The sequence below is a fragment of the Rhinolophus ferrumequinum genome, chromosome X, assembly GCF_004115265.2.
Source record: "Rhinolophus ferrumequinum isolate MPI-CBG mRhiFer1 chromosome X, mRhiFer1_v1.p, whole genome shotgun sequence".
NCBI classification, from domain to species: domain Eukaryota; kingdom Metazoa; phylum Chordata; class Mammalia; order Chiroptera; family Rhinolophidae; genus Rhinolophus; species Rhinolophus ferrumequinum.
The window spans coordinates 119,426,146-119,446,505 of NC_046284.1; the positions used below are offsets into that span (position 1 = coordinate 119,426,146).

The window sequence follows — 20,360 nt, forward strand, 5'->3', positions numbered from 1 at the left end:
CTTTAAGAGAAATTCCGGAACAGAAGAAGGTGAAAGCCTGCTCGGACAGCAGGGGACAGAGGTCAGAATGGTGCCCTCGTCCAGATCAGCGTTCAATTCCCCGGGAGGATCCTGACTACTCTGAAGAGTCGCCCAGCACATTCTAAGAGGTGTGAGCGAGGAAAGCAACTTGCAGCCAAGGATGCAGCTCCTGACAGAGAGCCAGGGCTGACTAAGTGGCTGCCTCGCCCCCAAGAAGACGTGTGCCATCTCCTGGCCGTTCCCAGAGTCTTACCGCTCAGACACAGCCTCGGCCTGCTCTTCCTTCCGCTCCATCTCCAGGATCTCCTCCTCCGTGTACTCTAGCTTTACCCGCTCCTCGGCCAGCTCTCTCTCGACTGCCTGCAGCTGGGCTGTGGTTCTAGCCAGCAGCACCGTCACAGAGTCCTGTGAGAGGAGAGGGACATTTCTGAAAACCAGCTCCGACTGACAGCTTTGGGAGGCAAAGCCGGGCACTTCCTTCCTCTAGGCTGGTGGCAGTCCTCAGCGGCTCTTCAGTGGGAAGAAATGCAGCCCACTGTCAACAGCGAGACAAGAACTCGGCCTTTCCATGTATCTCTGAGGGCTCAAATTTAAAAACAACCAGGGTGCCATTCACGATCACAAACACGTGTGCATTAAAAACACTACCATGAATGGCCACGCACGTTCCATGGTAACTAGTTCCCTTGAAACTGCTTCTTCACCACCATGTTCTAAGACTAAGCCTACACAGATGCTTCCTAGACATGACCTCGTCCAGTAAAAACCAGGAAAGCAGGAGTGAGCTGCCCCACAGGCCAGCCATACGCACCGTCTTCCAGGCAGTGGTGGTGGCAATGGTGGTGGTGGCAGCGGCAGCAGCGGCAGCGGCAGCAGTGTGCGCGGGGTCCCGGGTGCCGCTTTCCCCGGCCCGCTCCCTCTCCCTCGCCCTGGGTGGCTCCGGGCTGGTGAACACCTGGACCGAGTACCAGCGCAGCTGCATTTCACTTGGACCATCACAGTCGGCCAAGTTAATTTGAGCTATGCCCTGTTAAAAAAAAAAAAAAAAAAAAAAAGAACAGGCACTGAGTGAGGTTACCTTAACAAGTAACAGGAGTGTAAAACATCAAGGTCACCCTTCAATCTTCACCAGAAAGGACATAAAATGTTTCACTGCTATTCGAAGGACTGCAGTAAAATGAACATGGTCACAGAGGATCCTGATGGGGGCAGCTCTTCTGCTGCTTGTTCAGCCCAATCAGAAAGTGCTAGAAGGGGAACAGGGGCAGAGAACGGACAACCTGGATTGGCAAGTCGGGCTCAGGGTCTGCCACTTGATGAGCTGCTGATGCTCCCAGGAATTTGTGAAATCAGACTGGCCTAGCTGAACTCTGCAATCTCAGATCTGCTGCTGAGGGGGCGGGAAAGGGGGCAAAATTCCAACCCTGGAAAGAAACCAGCCTGGCTTCCAAGTGCTGGCCAGCCAGTGGATGGCTGCGGTTCTACAGACAAACTGCTGACTCACCTGCTTCCAGGGTTGCCAGATAAAATATAGGGCATCCTGGTAAATCTGAATTTCAAATAAACAATGGGCTTTTAAAAAGTATAAGTATGTCCCAAATATTGCACGGGACATACTCATACTACAAAGTATACATAGTTTATTTGAAATTCAAATTTAATGACCATCCAGTATTTTTATTTGCCAGATTTGTCAACCTTACTTAGTTCCCTCCAGTGAAAAATGGAGAAAATTTAGAAGCTGTAGCACAGGAGTTTTGCAAGTATTATTTGATATATTTAAGGGACAAAACATGTAGCAAGATAACTGGTTTTATTATCCCTTTCTGTACTCTAGGTTACAGAGACCTAAACGTAATACAACAATTTCTAAGCAACCCACCACAGGAAAAAGGAGGGGGAGGGGAGAGGGAGAGAGAGAGAGGGAGAGAGAGAGAGAGAGAGAGAGAGAGAGAGAGAGAGAAGGAGGGAGGGAGACAGAGACAAAGAAAGCAGAGTGAAAAGCAGAAAGACAAACAAAAGAAGACAGAAAGACTAAGAAAGAAAGAGAACGACAAAAGAAGGAGGGATAAAGAAGGACAAAGAAAGAAAGGCAGAGGAGGGAGGGAGAGAGACAAAGAAAGGCTGACGGAAACACAAAGAGAGGAAGGACAGAGGCAGGGAAGGGGAGAAGAAAGGAAGTGTGTGTGGGGAGGGAGGGAGAAGGGAGGGCTGTCGTGTGTGCACCCGTCATACCAGCAGTTCCTCCTGCAGCTGCGGGTTCACTGAACACACATATAATTGGAGGGACTTCAACGTCAGCATGCTTGAGTGCACAGGGATTCTGAAAACGTCATTAAATACCAGCGGGGCCTGGAATTCCACAGCCTTGGAGCAGTAAGTGTCTGGTGTGCCGGAGTCCAGCGGTGGCAAATAGACTCGGATGTGTCTGGAGGCAGAGAGGGGAGGAAGCAGCAGACACAGTGAGGCTAGTGACAGATTGCCACGACGACACACACACGAACACGCGTACAAATATGCGCGTATGTTCCCCTCTTTGGATGCCCATGGGCCGAACTGTAAAGTCTTCTGGAGAAAGTCCTTTTCTCAATGACGAATAAGCCCCAGGAAGTTACATGCCCCTGGCAAAGAGACCGACTTCAAAGGCAGCAGTTAGGACTTGAAGGGGGTCAAACAGAGGTCCCGCTGTCCCATCTCTTGGGGAAGACGGTTGTTCTGCTCTCCCCAAGGCCCCTTGGCTCTCTCTTCAAGTCCTGCCTCACCTCTCAGGCTGGCTGTCCTGCCCACTGCCCCGCAAAGAGGTGGGCCACAGGAGAGGCTCAAGCTCTGGTAAATGTGCCAAGTCCATCAGGGGGCGAGCAAACTCCCAGGGGAAGCCCTGAGCCACTTCAACCCAGGCTGCTTCCAAGGCCTTTCGAAGACTAGCTTATGAAGACTCATGGAAGAAAGGGTGCCCTCGGGCTTGAAAGCACCATTACAGGGGTGCTCGCCCGCCTGGGTAACCAGGGCCCTCTTTCAGGCAGCCACCTCGAACTGTGGCACTCCCAGAGGTAGTGCCTCCCCACTGGTGACAACTTAGATTTCCTTCTTGCTTCAGACAAGGACCCCTGATCCCAGGCATCTCTTCGGATCAGAGCGGATGCCACTTCATCACCACCCAGCCCCGTGACCAGGATGGACTTTTCAAGCCCAAATGCGGCCAATGATGGGTACGTGGCACTTTCTCAGCATCATCGTAGCACATAACGAGCCCGGTTCCATTAATTGTCTGCGTCAAATAATAAACCAGACTTTTTAAAAAAACTTACAGTCCTTTCTATTTCAGACAGATATTCCCTGGTTTTACTGTACATTCAGGTTCCAAAACAGTCATTTCCCCAACCCAGACTGCCAAGCGGAGCCAGCCACAGAGCGGAGCGGTGTGCAGGAGGCCGGAGATAGTCGCCAGCATGGGAGCTTACATTTTGCAGTCGTCCTTCACGACCAGCCTGGCAAAGTTCTTCAGTTGGAGCACATTCACAAGGAGACATTCGCTGGCACTGTCATGCCTGGAAAGGAAAATGCACCTTCACACACTGCACGTTCCCCGCGGTGGCTGTCAACGGAGCGGGGCACATGTGCGTGTCTGGAGACATTTTCTACAGTCATGACTGGGGGGCAGGGGTGCTGCCGGCATCTCGTGGGTGGACACCAGAGAGGCTGCCCCACATCCTACAGTGCACAGCACAGCCCCCAGAACAAAGAACAATCCGGTCCCAAATGTCACTAGTGCCAACACTGAGAAACAGTCGACCGGAATGACAAGAGCGAGCAAAAGAAAACCATTGGGACGCACACATCCCGCCTCGTTAGTCTGACCACTGTGAGTTACCGGCTTCACTGAAACTAACTAGAAACCAGGAAGCTGCGTGTTGCAAACCAGCTGGCTACTCACTCTGGAGAGCAGAACCAACTCCACGCAGAAACGTGTGACGCCTTCCCCAAGAGGCCCACCTCACTTTTGGTGCCCCTGCATGATGGCCGTGCACCCCCCTCCATGAGGTGACAGTTGCCAGCAGTGACTCTCAGTGTTGCAGGACAGGGATGCAGCTGCTCTATCCCATCTCTTCTTGCTGCCACCTCTGTCCCCTCACCTGAGATGGCTGTAGTGGGCTCCGGGCATCCAGGCCAGGGAGCAGACCCCAGATTATACGGGCCCCTCCATCCCTCCCGGCCTGCACATGGAGCTCTGAGTCACTGGCTGGGCCCCAAGGAGTCTTCTGTACTCACCAAAATCCAACGTGGATCTGGGGCCCTTCCACAGCACACGCGTCTCCGTGGGCAGACTCGTCAGCGTCTTCAGTCCTGAGCACAACCAGAAAGTCACTGGGTTACTCCACGGTCAACTGATGACCGCAGGCTTTGCCAAGCTCTCTCATGGTAGGCGGTTTCAGACTGAGAAGAGCTTTACTAAATTGCAACATAAGTAAATAAGTTCGTGAAGTGAATGAATGGTCACAGAAGGTCCCTGGGTCCATGCCATAGCTCACTGGGTACCTGCCTATAAGCTGTCCTGCTCTTAGAAAATAACTTTGTATACCTTTCGAAACCCAGTATGATATTCAGGGCCAAGTTCAAAAATGAACTTTGAAACAGTTTGTAATAAGTGAGATGAAACAGTGACATCAAAGACCCCAAATAAAAACAACAGCCCCATCCCAAAAGGTGCTTTGTCATTGCAAAGCAAGTCCTCTAGCTAAGGGAGCGAGGGAGGGGGAAACGGAGGAAATGCCTTTCTAACGAACGTCCTTTCTAGAAAAGCAGGTCTCTCTCCTACAAGGAGTCTCCTTTTCCAGCTCTACTGGAGGGCTTAAGCCTTAAACCAACCAGGGCCAGAGACAGAAGTCGTTCTAGAGCCTGGAACGAGGGCCAGCATTCGAACGCCACACACAAGCCAGAGGAATTTTCCTTGCAGGTTGCTGAGGCCCAGCCGCCCAAGTGGAGAGAAGCCAGGAAAAGATCCTACCCCTGGGTACACAGCACGTTTCAGCACCTAGACATGTCGGTGTGGGTACCTTCTGCGCTTCCCCATAACACTGGGGGAAGGCTGCTTGGGGAGAAGAACATCATAAGATCCGCTTCTAACCTTTTGGCGGGAGGTTCAAATACCCCGCTATCGCTCGCTAGCGAATAATCCGACAGGCACTTCGAGACGCGGCGCGCTCTCCTCTCCAACCTCTTGGCGCTGTCTTCTCGAAGAGTCACTGCTACAAATAAGAGACACACCGGGGTCAGCGGGAGACAGCACCGGAAGCCAGGGACCTTGATGCGGGTGTTTAAACACATTGCACTCAACTCTGTTTCATATTGAAAAGTTGAGCAAATAGACTCCTGGCTACTTCTTTCAAAGTTCCTTAAACTGTCATAAATGTCTTTTCACCTCCTAAATGAAATCACAGAGCATAAGATGACGGTGGGGAGCCCCTTTGCATCGCACTTTGAGAGACTGCCATACTCAAAAGGGTGGGAAAGAAATGTTACCCCAAATGCAGACAGCAGCTGTGCTCTCCAAGTGGGGAGGTAGGGGTCTTTTTCATTTCCTTCGTTATGCTGTTTGGTACTGTCCATATTTTATACAAGAAACATATACTAGTGTTTTATAATCAGAAGACAGAATTTTTTTTAAATTATCCACATAAACCCTAACAAAATGCAGTGACTTTTACGTAAGTCAGAGGACACCGTTGAGCCTAGACTCTGCCCTTGAAAACACCTCCTTGAGCCATCCGTCTATCTAATTGCACTGTCCTCCTCAGCAGCCCAGATGTGCTTCCAGAATTGCTTTCCAGGGGTTAGAAAGCTACCATTACCTGGCAGCTGATTTCTGTCTCCTTTTTGTTTTCATGAAGAAGCCAAAGATAACCATTGACAGCTTTCCTTTTATCACGTCATCAACTCTTTCTACTCCTTCCCTCAAAGAAACGAGTTCCCTTTAATAAAACCAATGAAAACAGGTACATCATCTTCCTATGTACGTGTAAGTATGCACACGGGAGCCTCGACACTTTCTAGAAAGGGTACGGGGTTAGAGTACGGGACTAAAACATCTCACGTCGGGATGCCTCCTGTGAACAACCCAGGTCGTCCGTCTTTTTTGTGCTTTTCTTCGGCCATCTAAGCTCTAGAAATTGAAAATCTATACATCTGTGCATCCCCAAGTTCAGGGACATGGCAAGTCCACCGCTGACCATCTCTCTTTTCTAGCAAATTATGATTCACACACCAATTATGTCCAAACACATGAAACAACACAAAATAGGACTGTGGCCTCGGGCCTGCAGGGCCAGGCCTGGAGGCTACTGTCTTCTCCTCCGCTGAGGGTCAGAAGCCGCTGCCATTCTGGGGTGGCCGGAGGCACACACTCAGACTTCTCATCACGGAACCCCTCAGTGTGCTGCATGGATCCTCAGCAAATGAAAGCGCCACTTCCCTCCCCAGCACTGACACTCGCAGGGCTCCTAGACATGGCCTTCCGTTCCTTTAAGGAAATAGCACCATGCACACTCCTCAGTACTTCCAGGTAACCTGATGCTGCGACTCTGACAAAGTTTCTCTCTCACTGCAAGGAAGGCCGATGGAGAGAGAAAGGAAATGAAGGAATTCATCCTCCGTGAGCCCAGGCTCAGTCACCGCATGCACGGAACCACTGGAAGCAGAGCTAATGAACGGCAGTACCGTCAGCAGTTGCCCTGGGTGAGCAAAAACGCACAGCAGACCCCACGCTCCACACTCCAGCCACTGGCTTTCAGGCTTCAAGGCAACGAGACGACCGTGGAGGGCAACGCCAAAGTCAGGAACAAACCACCTTCCACACATTCATTTTTAAAATCTCTGACCTTTTCATCATTAAACACAGACACACAGACAGACAGACAGACAGACAGATACTGACACCTGAGGACAAAAATACTACTTGGCAAAAAGGAGGAAAGTACAATGAAAATCACACTGTAGGCCAAGGTGCCAGTGGCCATATTAAAATAATAAAAGCCATTAAGAGTCTGGGGAATAAATGTATAGAAGAATAAACACTTCAAGCTTTTAGCAAAGTGCTTACACAACTGTAGTAGGCATGATGAATATTAATACTGACATAATAATCACGGTAATTGTTGAACCACATTCAAGTACAGCTGTGAGATATGCCCTCCTTGGCCATACCCCAACCATCCTAAATACACTGGTTCATTCCACAAACATGTACCACAGCCTGACCAACAAGGTGAAGGAGTAGTCCAAGGTCACTTACAGTGAGTGTTTCTGTCGTGCCGCATGAGAAAAGATAAAAAAAGAAAGCACAAAGTGAAAAACACTGCAGAATTTAAGCCAACAATTTTAAACAGAGTATGACTATAATAAAAACAATATTTTCATAGATTGTCAAGATTTTCATAGATTTAGATTAGCAAATACCATTGGGAAATAAAAATTGGAAAGGATTTCAAAGTGATGACACATTTGACTTTTAAAATCCAGAGAAGATAAAACTACAGTAAAAATGTGAAAAATGTTAAAGATTAGAGTCCATTGCCCAACTCCCCTGTACTACCTTCTGTCCCCTCAAGACCGATTTCAAACACAACGGAAGAAATTATTCCTAGGGCTTGCCTTATAGGTTTGGACAACTTTGAATTTTATCTTACTAAAATGTTATCTAAGGAAAACTTGCCTGAGGTCAAACTTAGCCTGTACTGTTCCTAGCCGGACTGGAATGGAAAGTCAGAGGAAACTATGTGACCTTGGGCATCACAAATGAAGGGCTGGGGAACATAATGAGTGCTAAGATCCTCACCAGCTACAGTGACTCTGGGCTCAGGCATTCCCACAAGCATCAAGGGAAGCAAGGAGTCACCCTGTGCTCATGCTTGAAGCTGGTTACCCAGCCCAGCCCTCTGCCAGCACCCACCAGGACCCATTCACTGAGTCAATTATTTCTCTTTTGTTAAGGACCCAGGTCAACTGACAATGTTATACACGAACACAACACCAGGTGGCAGTATCTGACAGCAGCACATGCAAATTACCTCTCAGTCCAAGAAGTCTGAAGCATTACAATGTCCGCCACAAAGTGGCAAGGAAAAATGAAGAATTAAGGATCAGAAATTATGTCAACTCTTGTTCCCACCCTGTCTTTCCCTTGGCCTAAAAGGGCCCTTGAGCCTTGTGTGGATTTTCTGCATAATGAGACTGAGTCTTGTATCTCAACCTTTAAAGAGAAGTTGGCATGGGGGCGGGGGCACTGAGAAAGTAAGCTTAAGCAACAACAGATGTGCAATTCGGTCCTTATTTTGTATTTCCTTGTTTATGAAGGGAGTAAACATGGAGCCCTGAACTTGTGATTATAAAGAAGAACAAAGTGAATGAAGGTCACCTGTATATGTGAATTGTAGAAACACGTTATCTGGGGATATGAAAGGTGTGTTTGCAAACACAGAAGGTAAGACACCAACATGACAGAGATACCAAAAAGCCCCAGGGCTGCCTCTAACATGATGGATCTCTGGTTAAACATGTAAGTGTTCACAGAAACTATTATTTTGTATCTGTAATAACCGGCATGGTTATATAGAAAAAAATTCATGGGTAACAGAATGGTGGTGAATGGAAGGGCCCATAAAGATCACCTCGTTCAAGGGCAGGGAAGCTAAGACTCCAGCCCCATCCAGGGATGCTTTCAAGGTCACTCAGCTAGCAAATCAACAGAGCAGGGAACAGAATCCGGGTCTCTAAGCTGCTAGTCCAAAGCCGTCTCCAGTCCACCACACTGCTTTTGTATTTACGTTTTCTTTTTACCCTTTGCTGCTAAATTACTCAACAGTACATGCCCAGGATTTCTCACCCTCAGCACCACTGACCTTTTGGCTGGATCATTCTGTGGTGGGGCTGTCCTGTGCAGTGCAGGGCGTTCAGCAGCAACTGCGGTCACCACCCACTAGATGCCAGTAGCACCTCCCCGCCAACCCCCTCAGTGTGACCACCAAAAATGTCTCCCGACATTACCAAGTGTCTCCCAGGGGACAAAACGTCCCTGGTTGAGATCCACTATGCTATACAAATTACCTAGTGCTCTCCTAATGGAATGTCTCAAGCAGTTTTGCTGTGCAAATACAATTAAATGGGCTGAACTTCAGGAATGAGAGGATTTGTTCTCGATCCTCTTTCAAGCCTGAGAAAGTTCAAGTTGCTGGAGGATGCCTCAAAAAAGCACCTGGGGTCAAGAGGAGCAGGGCTGAAGCCAGGCCCTGCTTTGTGCACAAGCCATCAGCTGGCATATTCTCCAGAACAGCAGTTTGGTTTTCCACGTGGGCTACAGGCTGAATTAGCACCGGCCGGGTAGAAGAAGTTCCCCGTGGTTACATGTTTCTTGATTTGAAGACCAGAGAAATGGATCCGGTAGAAATGACTGGTGCTTACTGGCATGTCTTTTGAAATTCTGCCAATTATTTTCACTTACACTTTTGATAGAATTATGTCCTTGTAAACTACAAGGACAAAGGATGAAGAGATAAGTCATGGGGACAAAGGAAGTAGAGATTTCCGCTGGGCTACAGCAGACACTGGTCCCCGTGCTAGTCTGAGGCGGCGCACACAGAATATTCCGCCTGGACACGCCCTGGAGAGTTTCCTGAGACCCTAGCACCTGTCTGTTAGCCTCTGAATGTGGAAGGCTCTGCAGTTCCTCCCCTCCTTTTCAACAATTAAGCACATCCGGAAAACAAGCCAAATACCTGGGAAAGACTCCTTTGCCAATTTCAATGACCTTTCTAAGACACAGACCGGAAGCACCCACATGACAAGCAGGCCAGAGCTCTTCCTCTTCCTAGCAACAGCCCGAAATTCAAAGCTGGCGATGTAACTGAAGAGCCAGCTGGATTCAGTGGAATGGCACCAGACCAGGAAAACTCACAGGATTTGTCAGTACTTACTTGTGCCCGTGGGAGCGGCAGCCACTTGGGGTCCTCGCTCGCGAGGTCCTTCCCTGTCAGCGGGGAATGTGTGCGGCTGAAAGGACGCCGTGCCCGGCAAGTCTTCATCCCCCAGGGCAGAGGCCTGAGCCCGCAGTCTGTCTAGGGCACCCAGACCTGGCACCTCCAAACTGTCCCCCAATGGGGCCAAGGGCGAGTCGCGAGAGGCCGGGAGGAAGGGTGTGTCCAACGGTGAGCTCGGGGGAGACAGGGAGGACAGGGAGGAGCGGGAGGACAGGGACGCGAGGGACTGGGGCGTATCCAGGGAGCGCCTCTGCTTGTGGAAGCCCGCGGGGCCCGCAGGGTCTGAGAAGGGGGCATCTCGTGCCAGGGAGTCAAAGGGAATCAGATCAAAGCGCAGAAGCTGGCTGCACTCGGCGTCGGGTTTGTCGTACTGGGGCAGGCCGTAGATGTCGGTGAAGCTGACGGAACTCAAGGAACCCCGGCTGGAGGCGAGCGAGCCCCGGCTGGAGGCCAGGGACCCGCGGCTGCTCCCCGAGGACACCGTCAGGGTGCTGGCAGACAGGCTGAAACGAGAGTGCCCGCACCCTTAGGGAAAAGCAAGCAGCCTAAAGATGGGCATGGCGCCCGCTGCTGACTGCAAAGCTGAGCTGCTAGTCTGTTCCACGAGGGAACAGAATCCTGCCTCATTTTCCATTAACCGGAGCACGTCTTTAAACACCTGCGAGCATTGTAAGGCACTGTCCACTGCCAATAAGACTTCCTTTGTTTCTTTTGAATGTCGGGAGAGAGCAGTGGTTAACATCAAGGAGTCATGACTGAATTCAAGGTCTAGCTCAAATGCGGCCGAGCTGAGTCCACATGGTCAAGCTATTTGCCCTTTCTGAGCCTCCCACTTTCTCGCTGGGGCTGTGACAAGAATAGTTCCTACCTCCTGGCACTCTTAGGAGGGATAACTGAGAAAATCACACATAGAAAACCCTTACCATTATGCTTCACCATACAGTAAGTCCTTGAAAACAGGAGCTATTATTGAGCATCCAAATCTTATTTTAAAACATCCATATCCTTTAAGGAAAAAAAACCCAAAATAAAAATGTCCGTGTGCACATATGTAGATGGATATACATACTTCTGATGCTGTGAATTACAAAAGCCTTGGATAAATTTGACTTCAGACTTTTTATTTTGCAGCCAAATTTGGTTCTCCTCCTATTCCTTTATTATATATTAGCAGCTCCTCTTAAAATATATATATACACAATTCCAGAACACTTTTCAATTCAGTCAATTGATTAGCTCACAAAAAATGAATTTTAAAATGCTTGTCTTTGGATGGATTGATTTTGAATTCGGAAGTGTTCTTTTAAAAAGAATTTTTACATGTCATTATAATATGACAATTAGATATAGTTTTATCGTTTCAAGTTACGCACCTTTTTAACTGGGACTGGAGATAGGAAGTTAAACGGGTGGCTTCTTCCAGCTGCATAAGTAGACAATTTCTTTTTTCCTGAAGTAGAATCCTGTAGGTAAGAAAATAGTCCATTGGTGGATTTCAAAGATAGCGAGTGTATTCTCCTAACAAGAAATTCAACTCTAAATTCCCCCAAACGGATTTAGGTTTGAACGACTAAATTCTAGAAAACACACGTAGGTCATAAATGCCAAGATAACAGAGGCTGTTTTCATCTTGCTTGAAAATGTACCAGCCTGAATAGTACCTGATACACTGAAGCTCAATGCATGGGTCGGGGGGAATGGGTGGGTGAACAGAAGGGTGGACCGTTGGACGGACAGATGGGTGGGCAGTTGGATGGACATATGAATGCACAGAAGGGAAGGCACACGCTCCTTTCACCTTCTCTCTGCTTAGTGAGGAAACAGGCCAGGCAGTAGCTCCCCTAAGCAAAACCCTCCTCAGGCCATGTGCAATGTAGCTTTTCGAGTTGGTTCTTCACTAGAAGCGGGAACCTTGGGAGCCAGCCCACCTTTCCGTGGCACCCTGCACAGATGTGGCCCGGGCTCGCTGGATCTCCTCCTCCAAGCGCCGTCTCTCTTCCTCCAGCCGGGCCACATCTTCTGCCGGTCTTCTCTGCTGGATGATGAGCTGCAGCTCTTGAAGCAGGGCTTCCTTCTCCTTGATGAGCTGCAGCCGGTCCTTGTCGGCCTCGGCCATGCCCGGCCAGGACTCACTATCAAGCTGGGCCAGCTGCTGCTGGATATTGGAGACTCTGCAAGAGATGAACCCAGAAAAATCCATGAATTTCCAGATCGTCTTCTCGTGTTCTCAGCACCATCACACTGATTCTAGAAACTCACTCTGCTAAGTAAATACTGAAACGATTGCACCAAGTGAAGTTTAAATGACAAAAATGAAGGATTTAGAAATGATGGGTAAAAAGATGATGCGAAGTCCTTTGCATAATCTCCCCTGGTCTATAAGATCAGGGTGACAGTAACCTCATCATGCTTGTTTCAAAGAACTGACAAAAGGGGCAGTTCTCCACACGCCCCTGTGCTTTCAGGGTCCTGGTTTCCTACATTGTACTGTCCCGGAGCGGGATGCAGCCAGCTCAGTTGTGCCCATTCCCCCGTCATCACTAGCTAAACAGCGCGGAACACACGAGAGGTGCTTCTGGCTTCTTGCCTTCTCTGCCGTGCCTAACCGCTAACACTGCCTCGGGAAAGTAACCAGGGAGAGAGGCACCCATGACTGCTTCTGAATGGAAACGCACCGGAGACCTTGACTGTGTGAAATTCAAAAGGCCGTGCAGAGAGCAGACAGTCAACAAAAGTGGGATGCACAGATAATCAACAAACACGCCAGCAAATGCATGAAAGAGGGAGCGTCAGCCCCGGTGAGAGAGGATGTGGCGTGAGGTAATCTGGGTGGGTGCAAACCAGTCAGCCTCGCTAAATGCCAGCACCGCCACCCTCAAGGTGCAAAAATAGAGACTCTATTGTCATTTTCCATGTGCCTAAATTTCCACATTGGCTTGGCAAACACACTGCACCACTTTTTGTGTCCTGAGGTGCTGGTGAAGGCCGATGAAGTGAAAGAGACGTTGCGTATACTTTTAGAGCATCCTTTCGAAGCGGGAGTAGAATGTTTTTCAGTGCGGCTAAAGATGAGTATTATGTTTCCGGGCAGAGACAAAGAATGCCAGACTCGCCCGGAACCCAGCACTGCAGGGGACAGAGGGTGGCACACATGCCCGAAAGCAAATCCAAAGGCTTCTGTGAGGTCACAGAGAGCTGTGCGGACAGGTAAGCAGCAGGTGCACACAGCCCTATAGCCGCTAAGGTGGGGGTCCCTGACCAGCAGGCATCACGGAGCGGGGCCACCCAGACCTGCTGACTGGGACACAATGGGGATAGGGCTGGGCAATGCGGGTCTGACAAGCCCTCCAGGTGCTTCTGATGTTTGCCTAAGTTTGACGCCCTCTGCTTTGGGCAGCCTGGCCTGGTCTGCAGGGTGCTACTTGGCTGTGGAGTGCTCAGGGGCTGGCATTAGGCACGAGTGTGGTGATCCTCACTAAAACGGGAACGGCGGGAATGCTCCTGAGACTAGCCGGTCCCGTGCCCAGGGTACATGGCACTAGTCAACGCTGTGCTCCCTGCAGATACTGCCAATCAGCTGGCGCTGGTCCACGAGTTAGAGCCTGTCGGCCAGCCCTGCACCAAGTCGGGCTCCTCCCGGGACCAGTCAGCCTGGCTGGAGGACTGGGCAGGACTCCTTCTCCAAGTACCAAACTAATCAGAAAACCCAGAGTCGACAAGTTATAGTTGAAATGTACACATTTTACTCAAGTCCAATTCCCCAAGAAGGGAAAGAAAATAGTTGAACGTCAGTAGCTTTATTAGGCAAGTTCTTTTCTAACTTAAAACTAATTTCCTGAAAATGTGTTGGAAAATGGTGCCAAATCATGTCACTGAACAAACTAATGACAGAGGCAGCTGAATAGGCCTAGGAATCCAACTGGGCTGAAGCGTCCACCTATGTCTAATTAGTGTAATTAAAATTTATGGCACTCATATAACCAAAGCCCAAGGAAAACACACTCCAAGCAGACCCATAAATAAGTTAGTGCCAAATCATACATTAGACCCCATGAAATTTCTGGAACATTCCACGGTAGATCAAGACAACTCAAAGGTAAGAAATAAATATAAAAGAGATGAACAACAATAAGCAAATCCATTGTGTCCTCATAATTTTTTTCCACCTTATCTGACCCCCAGGAAAGCCTATCTGAGCACAGTCCAATTTAGCAGGAAGACCTCGTAATAGGTATTCTCCTCCTACATACACTACAAGCAGACCTATTTTGAAAAGCACTCCTTTTGAGTTTTCTGAGGTCTACCAGTGAGATCAAGATTCCATGTGAATTGGCCAGCTCCAGGTCAGCTGTCATTGCCCAAGGATTCAAGTTGCTGAGGGACGCAGAAGATCCAATCCCAGGGACTCCTACTCTTTCCTGGAAAATCTCAAGTAACATCCACTATCAGAAAAAAGAATGCCAGGGGGAAAAAAGGAATTATATAAAGAAGGAGAGGCAAAAGGCAAATTTCAAAAGGTCTGCCCACTGCAGGCATAAATGAAATAGTAGCATGGCCAAACTTAAACACTGTACTCTAACTTTCTACAGCTTGCAAGAAAAATATGCAGGGACATATGGCGAGGGACAACCTCTAGCAGAAACAAAATCTGGATGAAGTTGACTTCATGCAGCCCATCTGGAAAACTGGTTTGGGCCGTGCTGAACACCAGGCAAGCATTTCTGGGCTGAAGAATAGTGCTTTTTAAAAAATAATCAAATTTCACAATGATGAAAATGACTGCGTGATCATTTCAAAGCTATTTATGAATCTGGAGGAATATTGTTATATATCGCAAAGTGCAGTTTCTTTCCCTGTATCCACACTCCAGATGTAGACATTTGGGGCCTGCTCTCAGCCAAGTCGAGAAAGACTCATGTGTCTGTCTGTCTGCACTGGAAGCCAAAAGCTCTAGAAGGATTCCTTCAAAATGATTTCTTGTACATTCACCAAGGGGTAGACAAGACAGCTTCGCCTTTAAAACAACATGCCTTGTCTACGGTGCTGCTAGCTTGGAAACAAGCCATCTGCAAGGAGTACCCTTAGTGTGTTAGGTTTACTGGAGGAAACAGACTTTCCGCCTAACGCTGAACACAGACACACGGTTACAATACCCCTTCTTCTACATCCATGCCAAACAGCTGATCCCAGGGTTGGAATCCCACCCCTGTGGGTGCCATCATTCCAATTCTGGGTAATAAAAGAAAAACATTTTCCAGGAAGGGTTTTTTTCTGAAACATCATTTCAGTGAAATTAAAGTTTACAAAGAAGAAACTTTTCCAAGTTCATTTTTAAAGACGACCGAGAACAACTTAAAATTGGCGAGGGTTTTTTTTTTTTCCTACAAGTCAACTGTATTTTATTCTTTGTTGATTCTTGTTTTTGATAGGTAATACATTTTATGGCCTATATATAATCCCTCACAAATGCCTTTAAAAGCTTTAAAATATATGTCCCGGTGCTCATGATAGCGAAGAAATGCAAGCAAATCCTCAGTCAAGCACTCAGGTTTCATATTTATTACGTGATTTCCAAATTCTATTCCCTAAACAAGTCTAATGTAGACAGAATAAAATAGAAATCATCTTTCCCTTACTATTTTTGCCCAAACACCTTTTCTGTTACAACCCAGGCACCATTAAACCATGAATGGAAACCTGCATTTATGCTGCAGAAGCCACTTGGACCCTCACAATTCACATGGAAATCTTAAATATGATTTGCATTTTTCTAAGGAAAAAATGCACTTTTAATATGATTCGATTTTGAGTCACAGCATGTTTTAAATATCCAGAGTAATCCCCAATTATTTGAATTTATACCTAACTTCTGCAGTCTACTATAAAATACTGCTGGTTTCTGGAATAGAAATGGCTCTCCAGACAAGCCACGGTCCCATGTGATGGTGACGAGACGTGACAGATCCCAATGGCACATTCCAGGACGCAGTGTTAGCTTAGAGCCTCGTGCCTTCAGGTTTCAATTACAGCTACAGATTTGATACTTCTTACGTTTTCTCTCCTGAGTTTTCTTTTGTAAACATCCATTTAAATGAAAAGCGAACATTCCGGAAAATCTCAGCTGAGATCTAAGTCAGATGAGCGATGAAATCACTTCAGCTGATTGAACTAAACATTGAAAAACCAGTGTCCTTTTGGCGCAGCTCTATTCTACACTGGCAATTCGAGAAGTCTGAATCTAGAAATGTGGCATAAGAAGGGTCTACTAACACCCCAAGATCTCTCCCTGCCTTCACAGCTTTTCCCTTTTAAATGTACAGGTCTTCAGAGAGCGACTTCTTGACATGAAAAGCAGACCGTCTACAGGCTTCTTTCTCTTGGCCTGAATGGGGAAGATGGGGCTACAACGGCCAGGATGCTTGCCTTTGTTTCTCATAGCCATGCCCCACCCCCCAAAACCCAGATACACAGTCACTTGAGAAATGAAGAAAAAAAAATCCAAGCAACTGATCAAATTCCACTGGAATCCTAACACTACACTGATTCCTGACAACGGATGAACAGCAGGACCCATCCTGGCAACAAACACTAAGACACAGAGAAACTGGATGGGCCGAATGTTTTGTTCCTATCTGGACTGCGAATGTTTCTATGGAAACAGCTACAGTTTGTGCACAATTCTGGAACAAGTGCTCTTAGGTTAAAAATAAGGAGCCATCTGCGTCATTGGGATTGCTTCAAGAAGACTTGCTTTTCCAAACTGGCTTTGAAAAATTCTAAGATTTTTAACCAATAATGTGAAAATATTCCTATCATAATGTCTGCCTTGGGAATCCAAAGTGATGGTCCTGAAGGGAAAGGAAGAAGCAGTTGTTTGGGTACATGTCACATGACCCAGAGGTGAAAACACAAAACTAATCATGATAGTGGTGGTATGATCTAAAGAGTTCTCTAGAAATCACACTACCACTTGGAATTAGTTCTACTTCCACAAACTTCCTTTAAATCCGAATACCTATGAAACCCCTCATTGTCCAGAACACTGCATTTTGACGATTTCCCAATTCTAAAAAAGATCTCAAATCTAGATAGATACACAAGGCAAGACTTCTCTAAAGTACATAAATCCATAAACTTCTCCCCGGTTTAGAAGTGGCAAAGCCCAGGAGGTTTTGCAGAAGGTGGGAAAGCTCAACTTCGAGGGGTGGGATGATTTCATATGACACTGAGCCCCTCTACATAATCCAGGATCACCTCCCATCTCAAGATCCTTAACTTAATCCCTTCTGCAAAGTTCCTACTGCCATGGAACACAACGCAGTCACGGTTCTGGGGAGCAGGATGTGCGTATCTTGGGGCGCCATTATTCCGCTGACTTTAGACACCATGCCAGGAACTTGCCTGGCAGGTTTGACTCCCGGCATGCCTCAGGAACACCGAGGGGCCAACGTGGCTGGAACAGGGCAAGTGAGGAGGGCGGGGAGGGGCGACCGCCTCGAGTTAGCGGAACACCTGCTCCTGCAGGGCCCTGTCCGCACACAGTAGGATTTGGGGGCAAGGCCAGAGTAAGGGGTCTCAACCGCGCCACTCCTGACACTCCGGGCCACCGAAATCTTTGCTGCGGGGCCGTGCTGCACATTGTGGCTTGTTTAGCAGCATCCCTAGCTTCCACCCACTCGATAGCAGCAAAATGAAGAGAGAACCAAAAATGTCCCCTCGGGGCAAAAATCGCCCCCCACCCAATGGTTGAGACCCAAGTGAATAGAACAATGATGGGATCTAACGTGTTTTGAAAAAAATTCAGACATGGAAATTTAAATTACCAAAAGTCACACAAAATTAGATTGGGCTGCACCACCAGTACAAAAGTGCACCATTCTCATCAGGGGAAAAAGCACACAGCAACTAAGAGAACGTCTTTGCCCATTACTCTAGTAAAATTTACACAGAATGACGATATTTAATGATGCTAAGGAGATACAGAAATCAGGACTCTCATTCGCCATTGGTGGCAGTGTAAAGTGGATAAATCATTTTGGAAAGCGATTTGGTGACATCTATCAAAACTTTCAATGTGTGTGTCTTTAGACCCAGATATTTCATTGCTAGGTAACTGTCCAAGGAAACGGTCATTTCTGTAAGGCTGGGCCTGTTAACAGATGTGCACTGTTTGTGAAAAGGAAAAACTGGAACCATCTAGATGTCCATCCACTGAGGGGTGGTTATAACCATTATAGAAGGAAGCTCTGCATCATCCACTATATTTAACTACACTGGACTTAACTGATTTAAATGTTTCCATCAAAGACTGGAAGGTTTCACCCCTAACCATTAATGGTGGAAGGTGGGAATAGAGGGGAAGAAAATGGGTGGATTACATTGATTGTACCTTTGACAAAAACAATGTATTTATGTATTATTTATGTAATAAAAACAAATAAAATACATAGCGTGCGCGCACACACACACACACACGCACAAACCCGGCAGGTACTGCTCTGGGGGCATCCCCACTCCCAGGCAGAACCGTGGGTCTCCTCACGTATTTCTGTTAGCTGTGAAGGAATTTATCTCCCAAATAGCTTAAAGGCCATACGTGACTCCAGCACATAAACCACACAATTTCTGCGAAACACCTGGAACAAAGCAGGTGTTGAGTAGAAGTACAATCTCCCAGCCTCCCAGCAGCTTCTCTGTGTGGGTGAAGCCTTAGGAGTCACCCACACAGATCACTGTCTTCTGTAGCTGCAGGGTGTTTCCCACCAAGGTTCTGGTCATCTTCAAATTAGTTTCATTTAAAAGTCATGATGAAGTGCAGTGTCCTTCTCTGAAGAATTTTTTTAAATACTCGACTTTTTACCCAAATGCATTATCTCAATATTTAACAGATTACTCACTGTGTACCGATACCATCTCTAGAAAACAAAGAGAGTACTTGCTAGGTTTGGTAAATGTCACAGCAAAACACGTAACAATTATGTTCCTAAGGGTAGCAACCATCTAGTTTCTGCGTTTTATACAACACAGCAAATTCCAGCACCCACATTGTGCAGTTCCAGTAGAAACATGCAAGAAGGAGCAGAGGAATACTCAGCCGGGAAAAGAGCCCTGACAAACCCCAGTCAGCTCAAGAGAAGGAATGCGCTAGATGGAGAATCTGAGCCCGGAGATAAGCAGTGTGGCTGAATGGACTTGGCCACGGTCCATGTGGAACTGTAAAGCCCACCACGAATGAATACATCGGGAAAAGCCAGCAAGCACTGGGTAGAAACGCCTGGGTAAACAAAGGCCCGTGTCAGTTCCAGCGGGCCCTCCAGGAGGGAATCAGATGATGTGCTTTTGTTGCTATTTTTACATTTGCTAAAAAGGCAACAAAGTAGATTTCCAGACATTCATGAATGATACAGTGTATGAGCAGGCCCAACTATTGAGCTTCCAGAAAGGATCTCCTCATCCCACTTGGCATTCTGCTCCTTCTCCACCCCCCAAGATAATAGTTCCTATGTAACTAAGGCATCGTTAAAAAGATATGCTTCCTAGCTTTCCGAAGCATGTATTTGGAAATTGTTTGGTTTTAAGACTCTTTCCAGAGGCAAAAAACAGAGAAACTCTCTAAAAAGAGGACATGAAAGCTAGGGCAGGGGCAGAATATTAAAAACGGGCCCTGCACACATGGGGAGAAACGTGACATGTTCAAAATGCGACACGCCTGCGAGGCCTCCACACCGCCTTTCGTTTTGCCCACGTCCTGTGGTGAAGACCAGGGGGAAGGGGTGGAAGGAGGGACAGACAAATTGGAAAATGCACAAACAAGGTCAAGTCTCGGTTTTCAGAAGGCAGATGACTGACATACAACACAGGTTCAGAGAAATGACTGCCTTTCAATTCTCTCCATCAAAATGAAATAGATTAGGTACTGCTATCACCTGTTGACTTAATTCTTCTTAAACTACCTTTTAAACCAAGATACATAGCTTTGTCCATTGAGCCATGGAGTCAGAAGCCACATAGATAAAAGATAAAACAGTTTTGCTTAAGCTGGTCTGAGGGACTGATACTGAAACGAAAGGGAGGCATAGAGAGGGGACGAAGGGAGGGAGGAGAAACAGGAGGGAAAAGAGAGGGAGGGTGGGATGGAGGGAGGGAGGTCTGAACTACCTGCGAGAACAAGGAAAGCTGAAAAAGTCTTTTTTTAATTGAATCATGTCTTTATAACTATTTGCAATATTGAGAATTCCATCATTTTAAATGCAATGTGAAATGTTATCAATGTATTAAGAAGCTACACATAAATGAAGAACACTGCTTTCT

General features: G+C 47.3%; 1 protein-coding gene across 2 annotated transcripts in view; it reads right to left on the reverse strand.

Annotated features, from left to right (window-relative positions):
- WWC3 (WWC family member 3) overlaps positions 1 to 20,360 on the reverse strand; it is a 103,341-nt gene that overhangs the window by 14,396 nt on the left and 68,585 nt on the right. For both annotated transcript variants that reach the window (XM_033110362.1, XM_033110372.1), the window contains 9 exons: positions 11,978 to 12,220; positions 11,423 to 11,512; positions 9,987 to 10,552; positions 5,147 to 5,267; positions 4,291 to 4,365; positions 3,483 to 3,569; positions 2,257 to 2,449; positions 833 to 1,048; positions 275 to 426 (listed from right to left, as the gene is read on the reverse strand). In XM_033110362.1, coding sequence (XP_032966253.1) covers positions 275 to 426; positions 833 to 1,048; positions 2,257 to 2,449; positions 3,483 to 3,569; positions 4,291 to 4,365; positions 5,147 to 5,267; positions 9,987 to 10,552; positions 11,423 to 11,512; positions 11,978 to 12,220 — 1,743 coding nt within the window. The remainder of the gene's footprint in view (positions 1 to 274; positions 427 to 832; positions 1,049 to 2,256; positions 2,450 to 3,482; positions 3,570 to 4,290; positions 4,366 to 5,146; positions 5,268 to 9,986; positions 10,553 to 11,422; positions 11,513 to 11,977; positions 12,221 to 20,360) is intronic.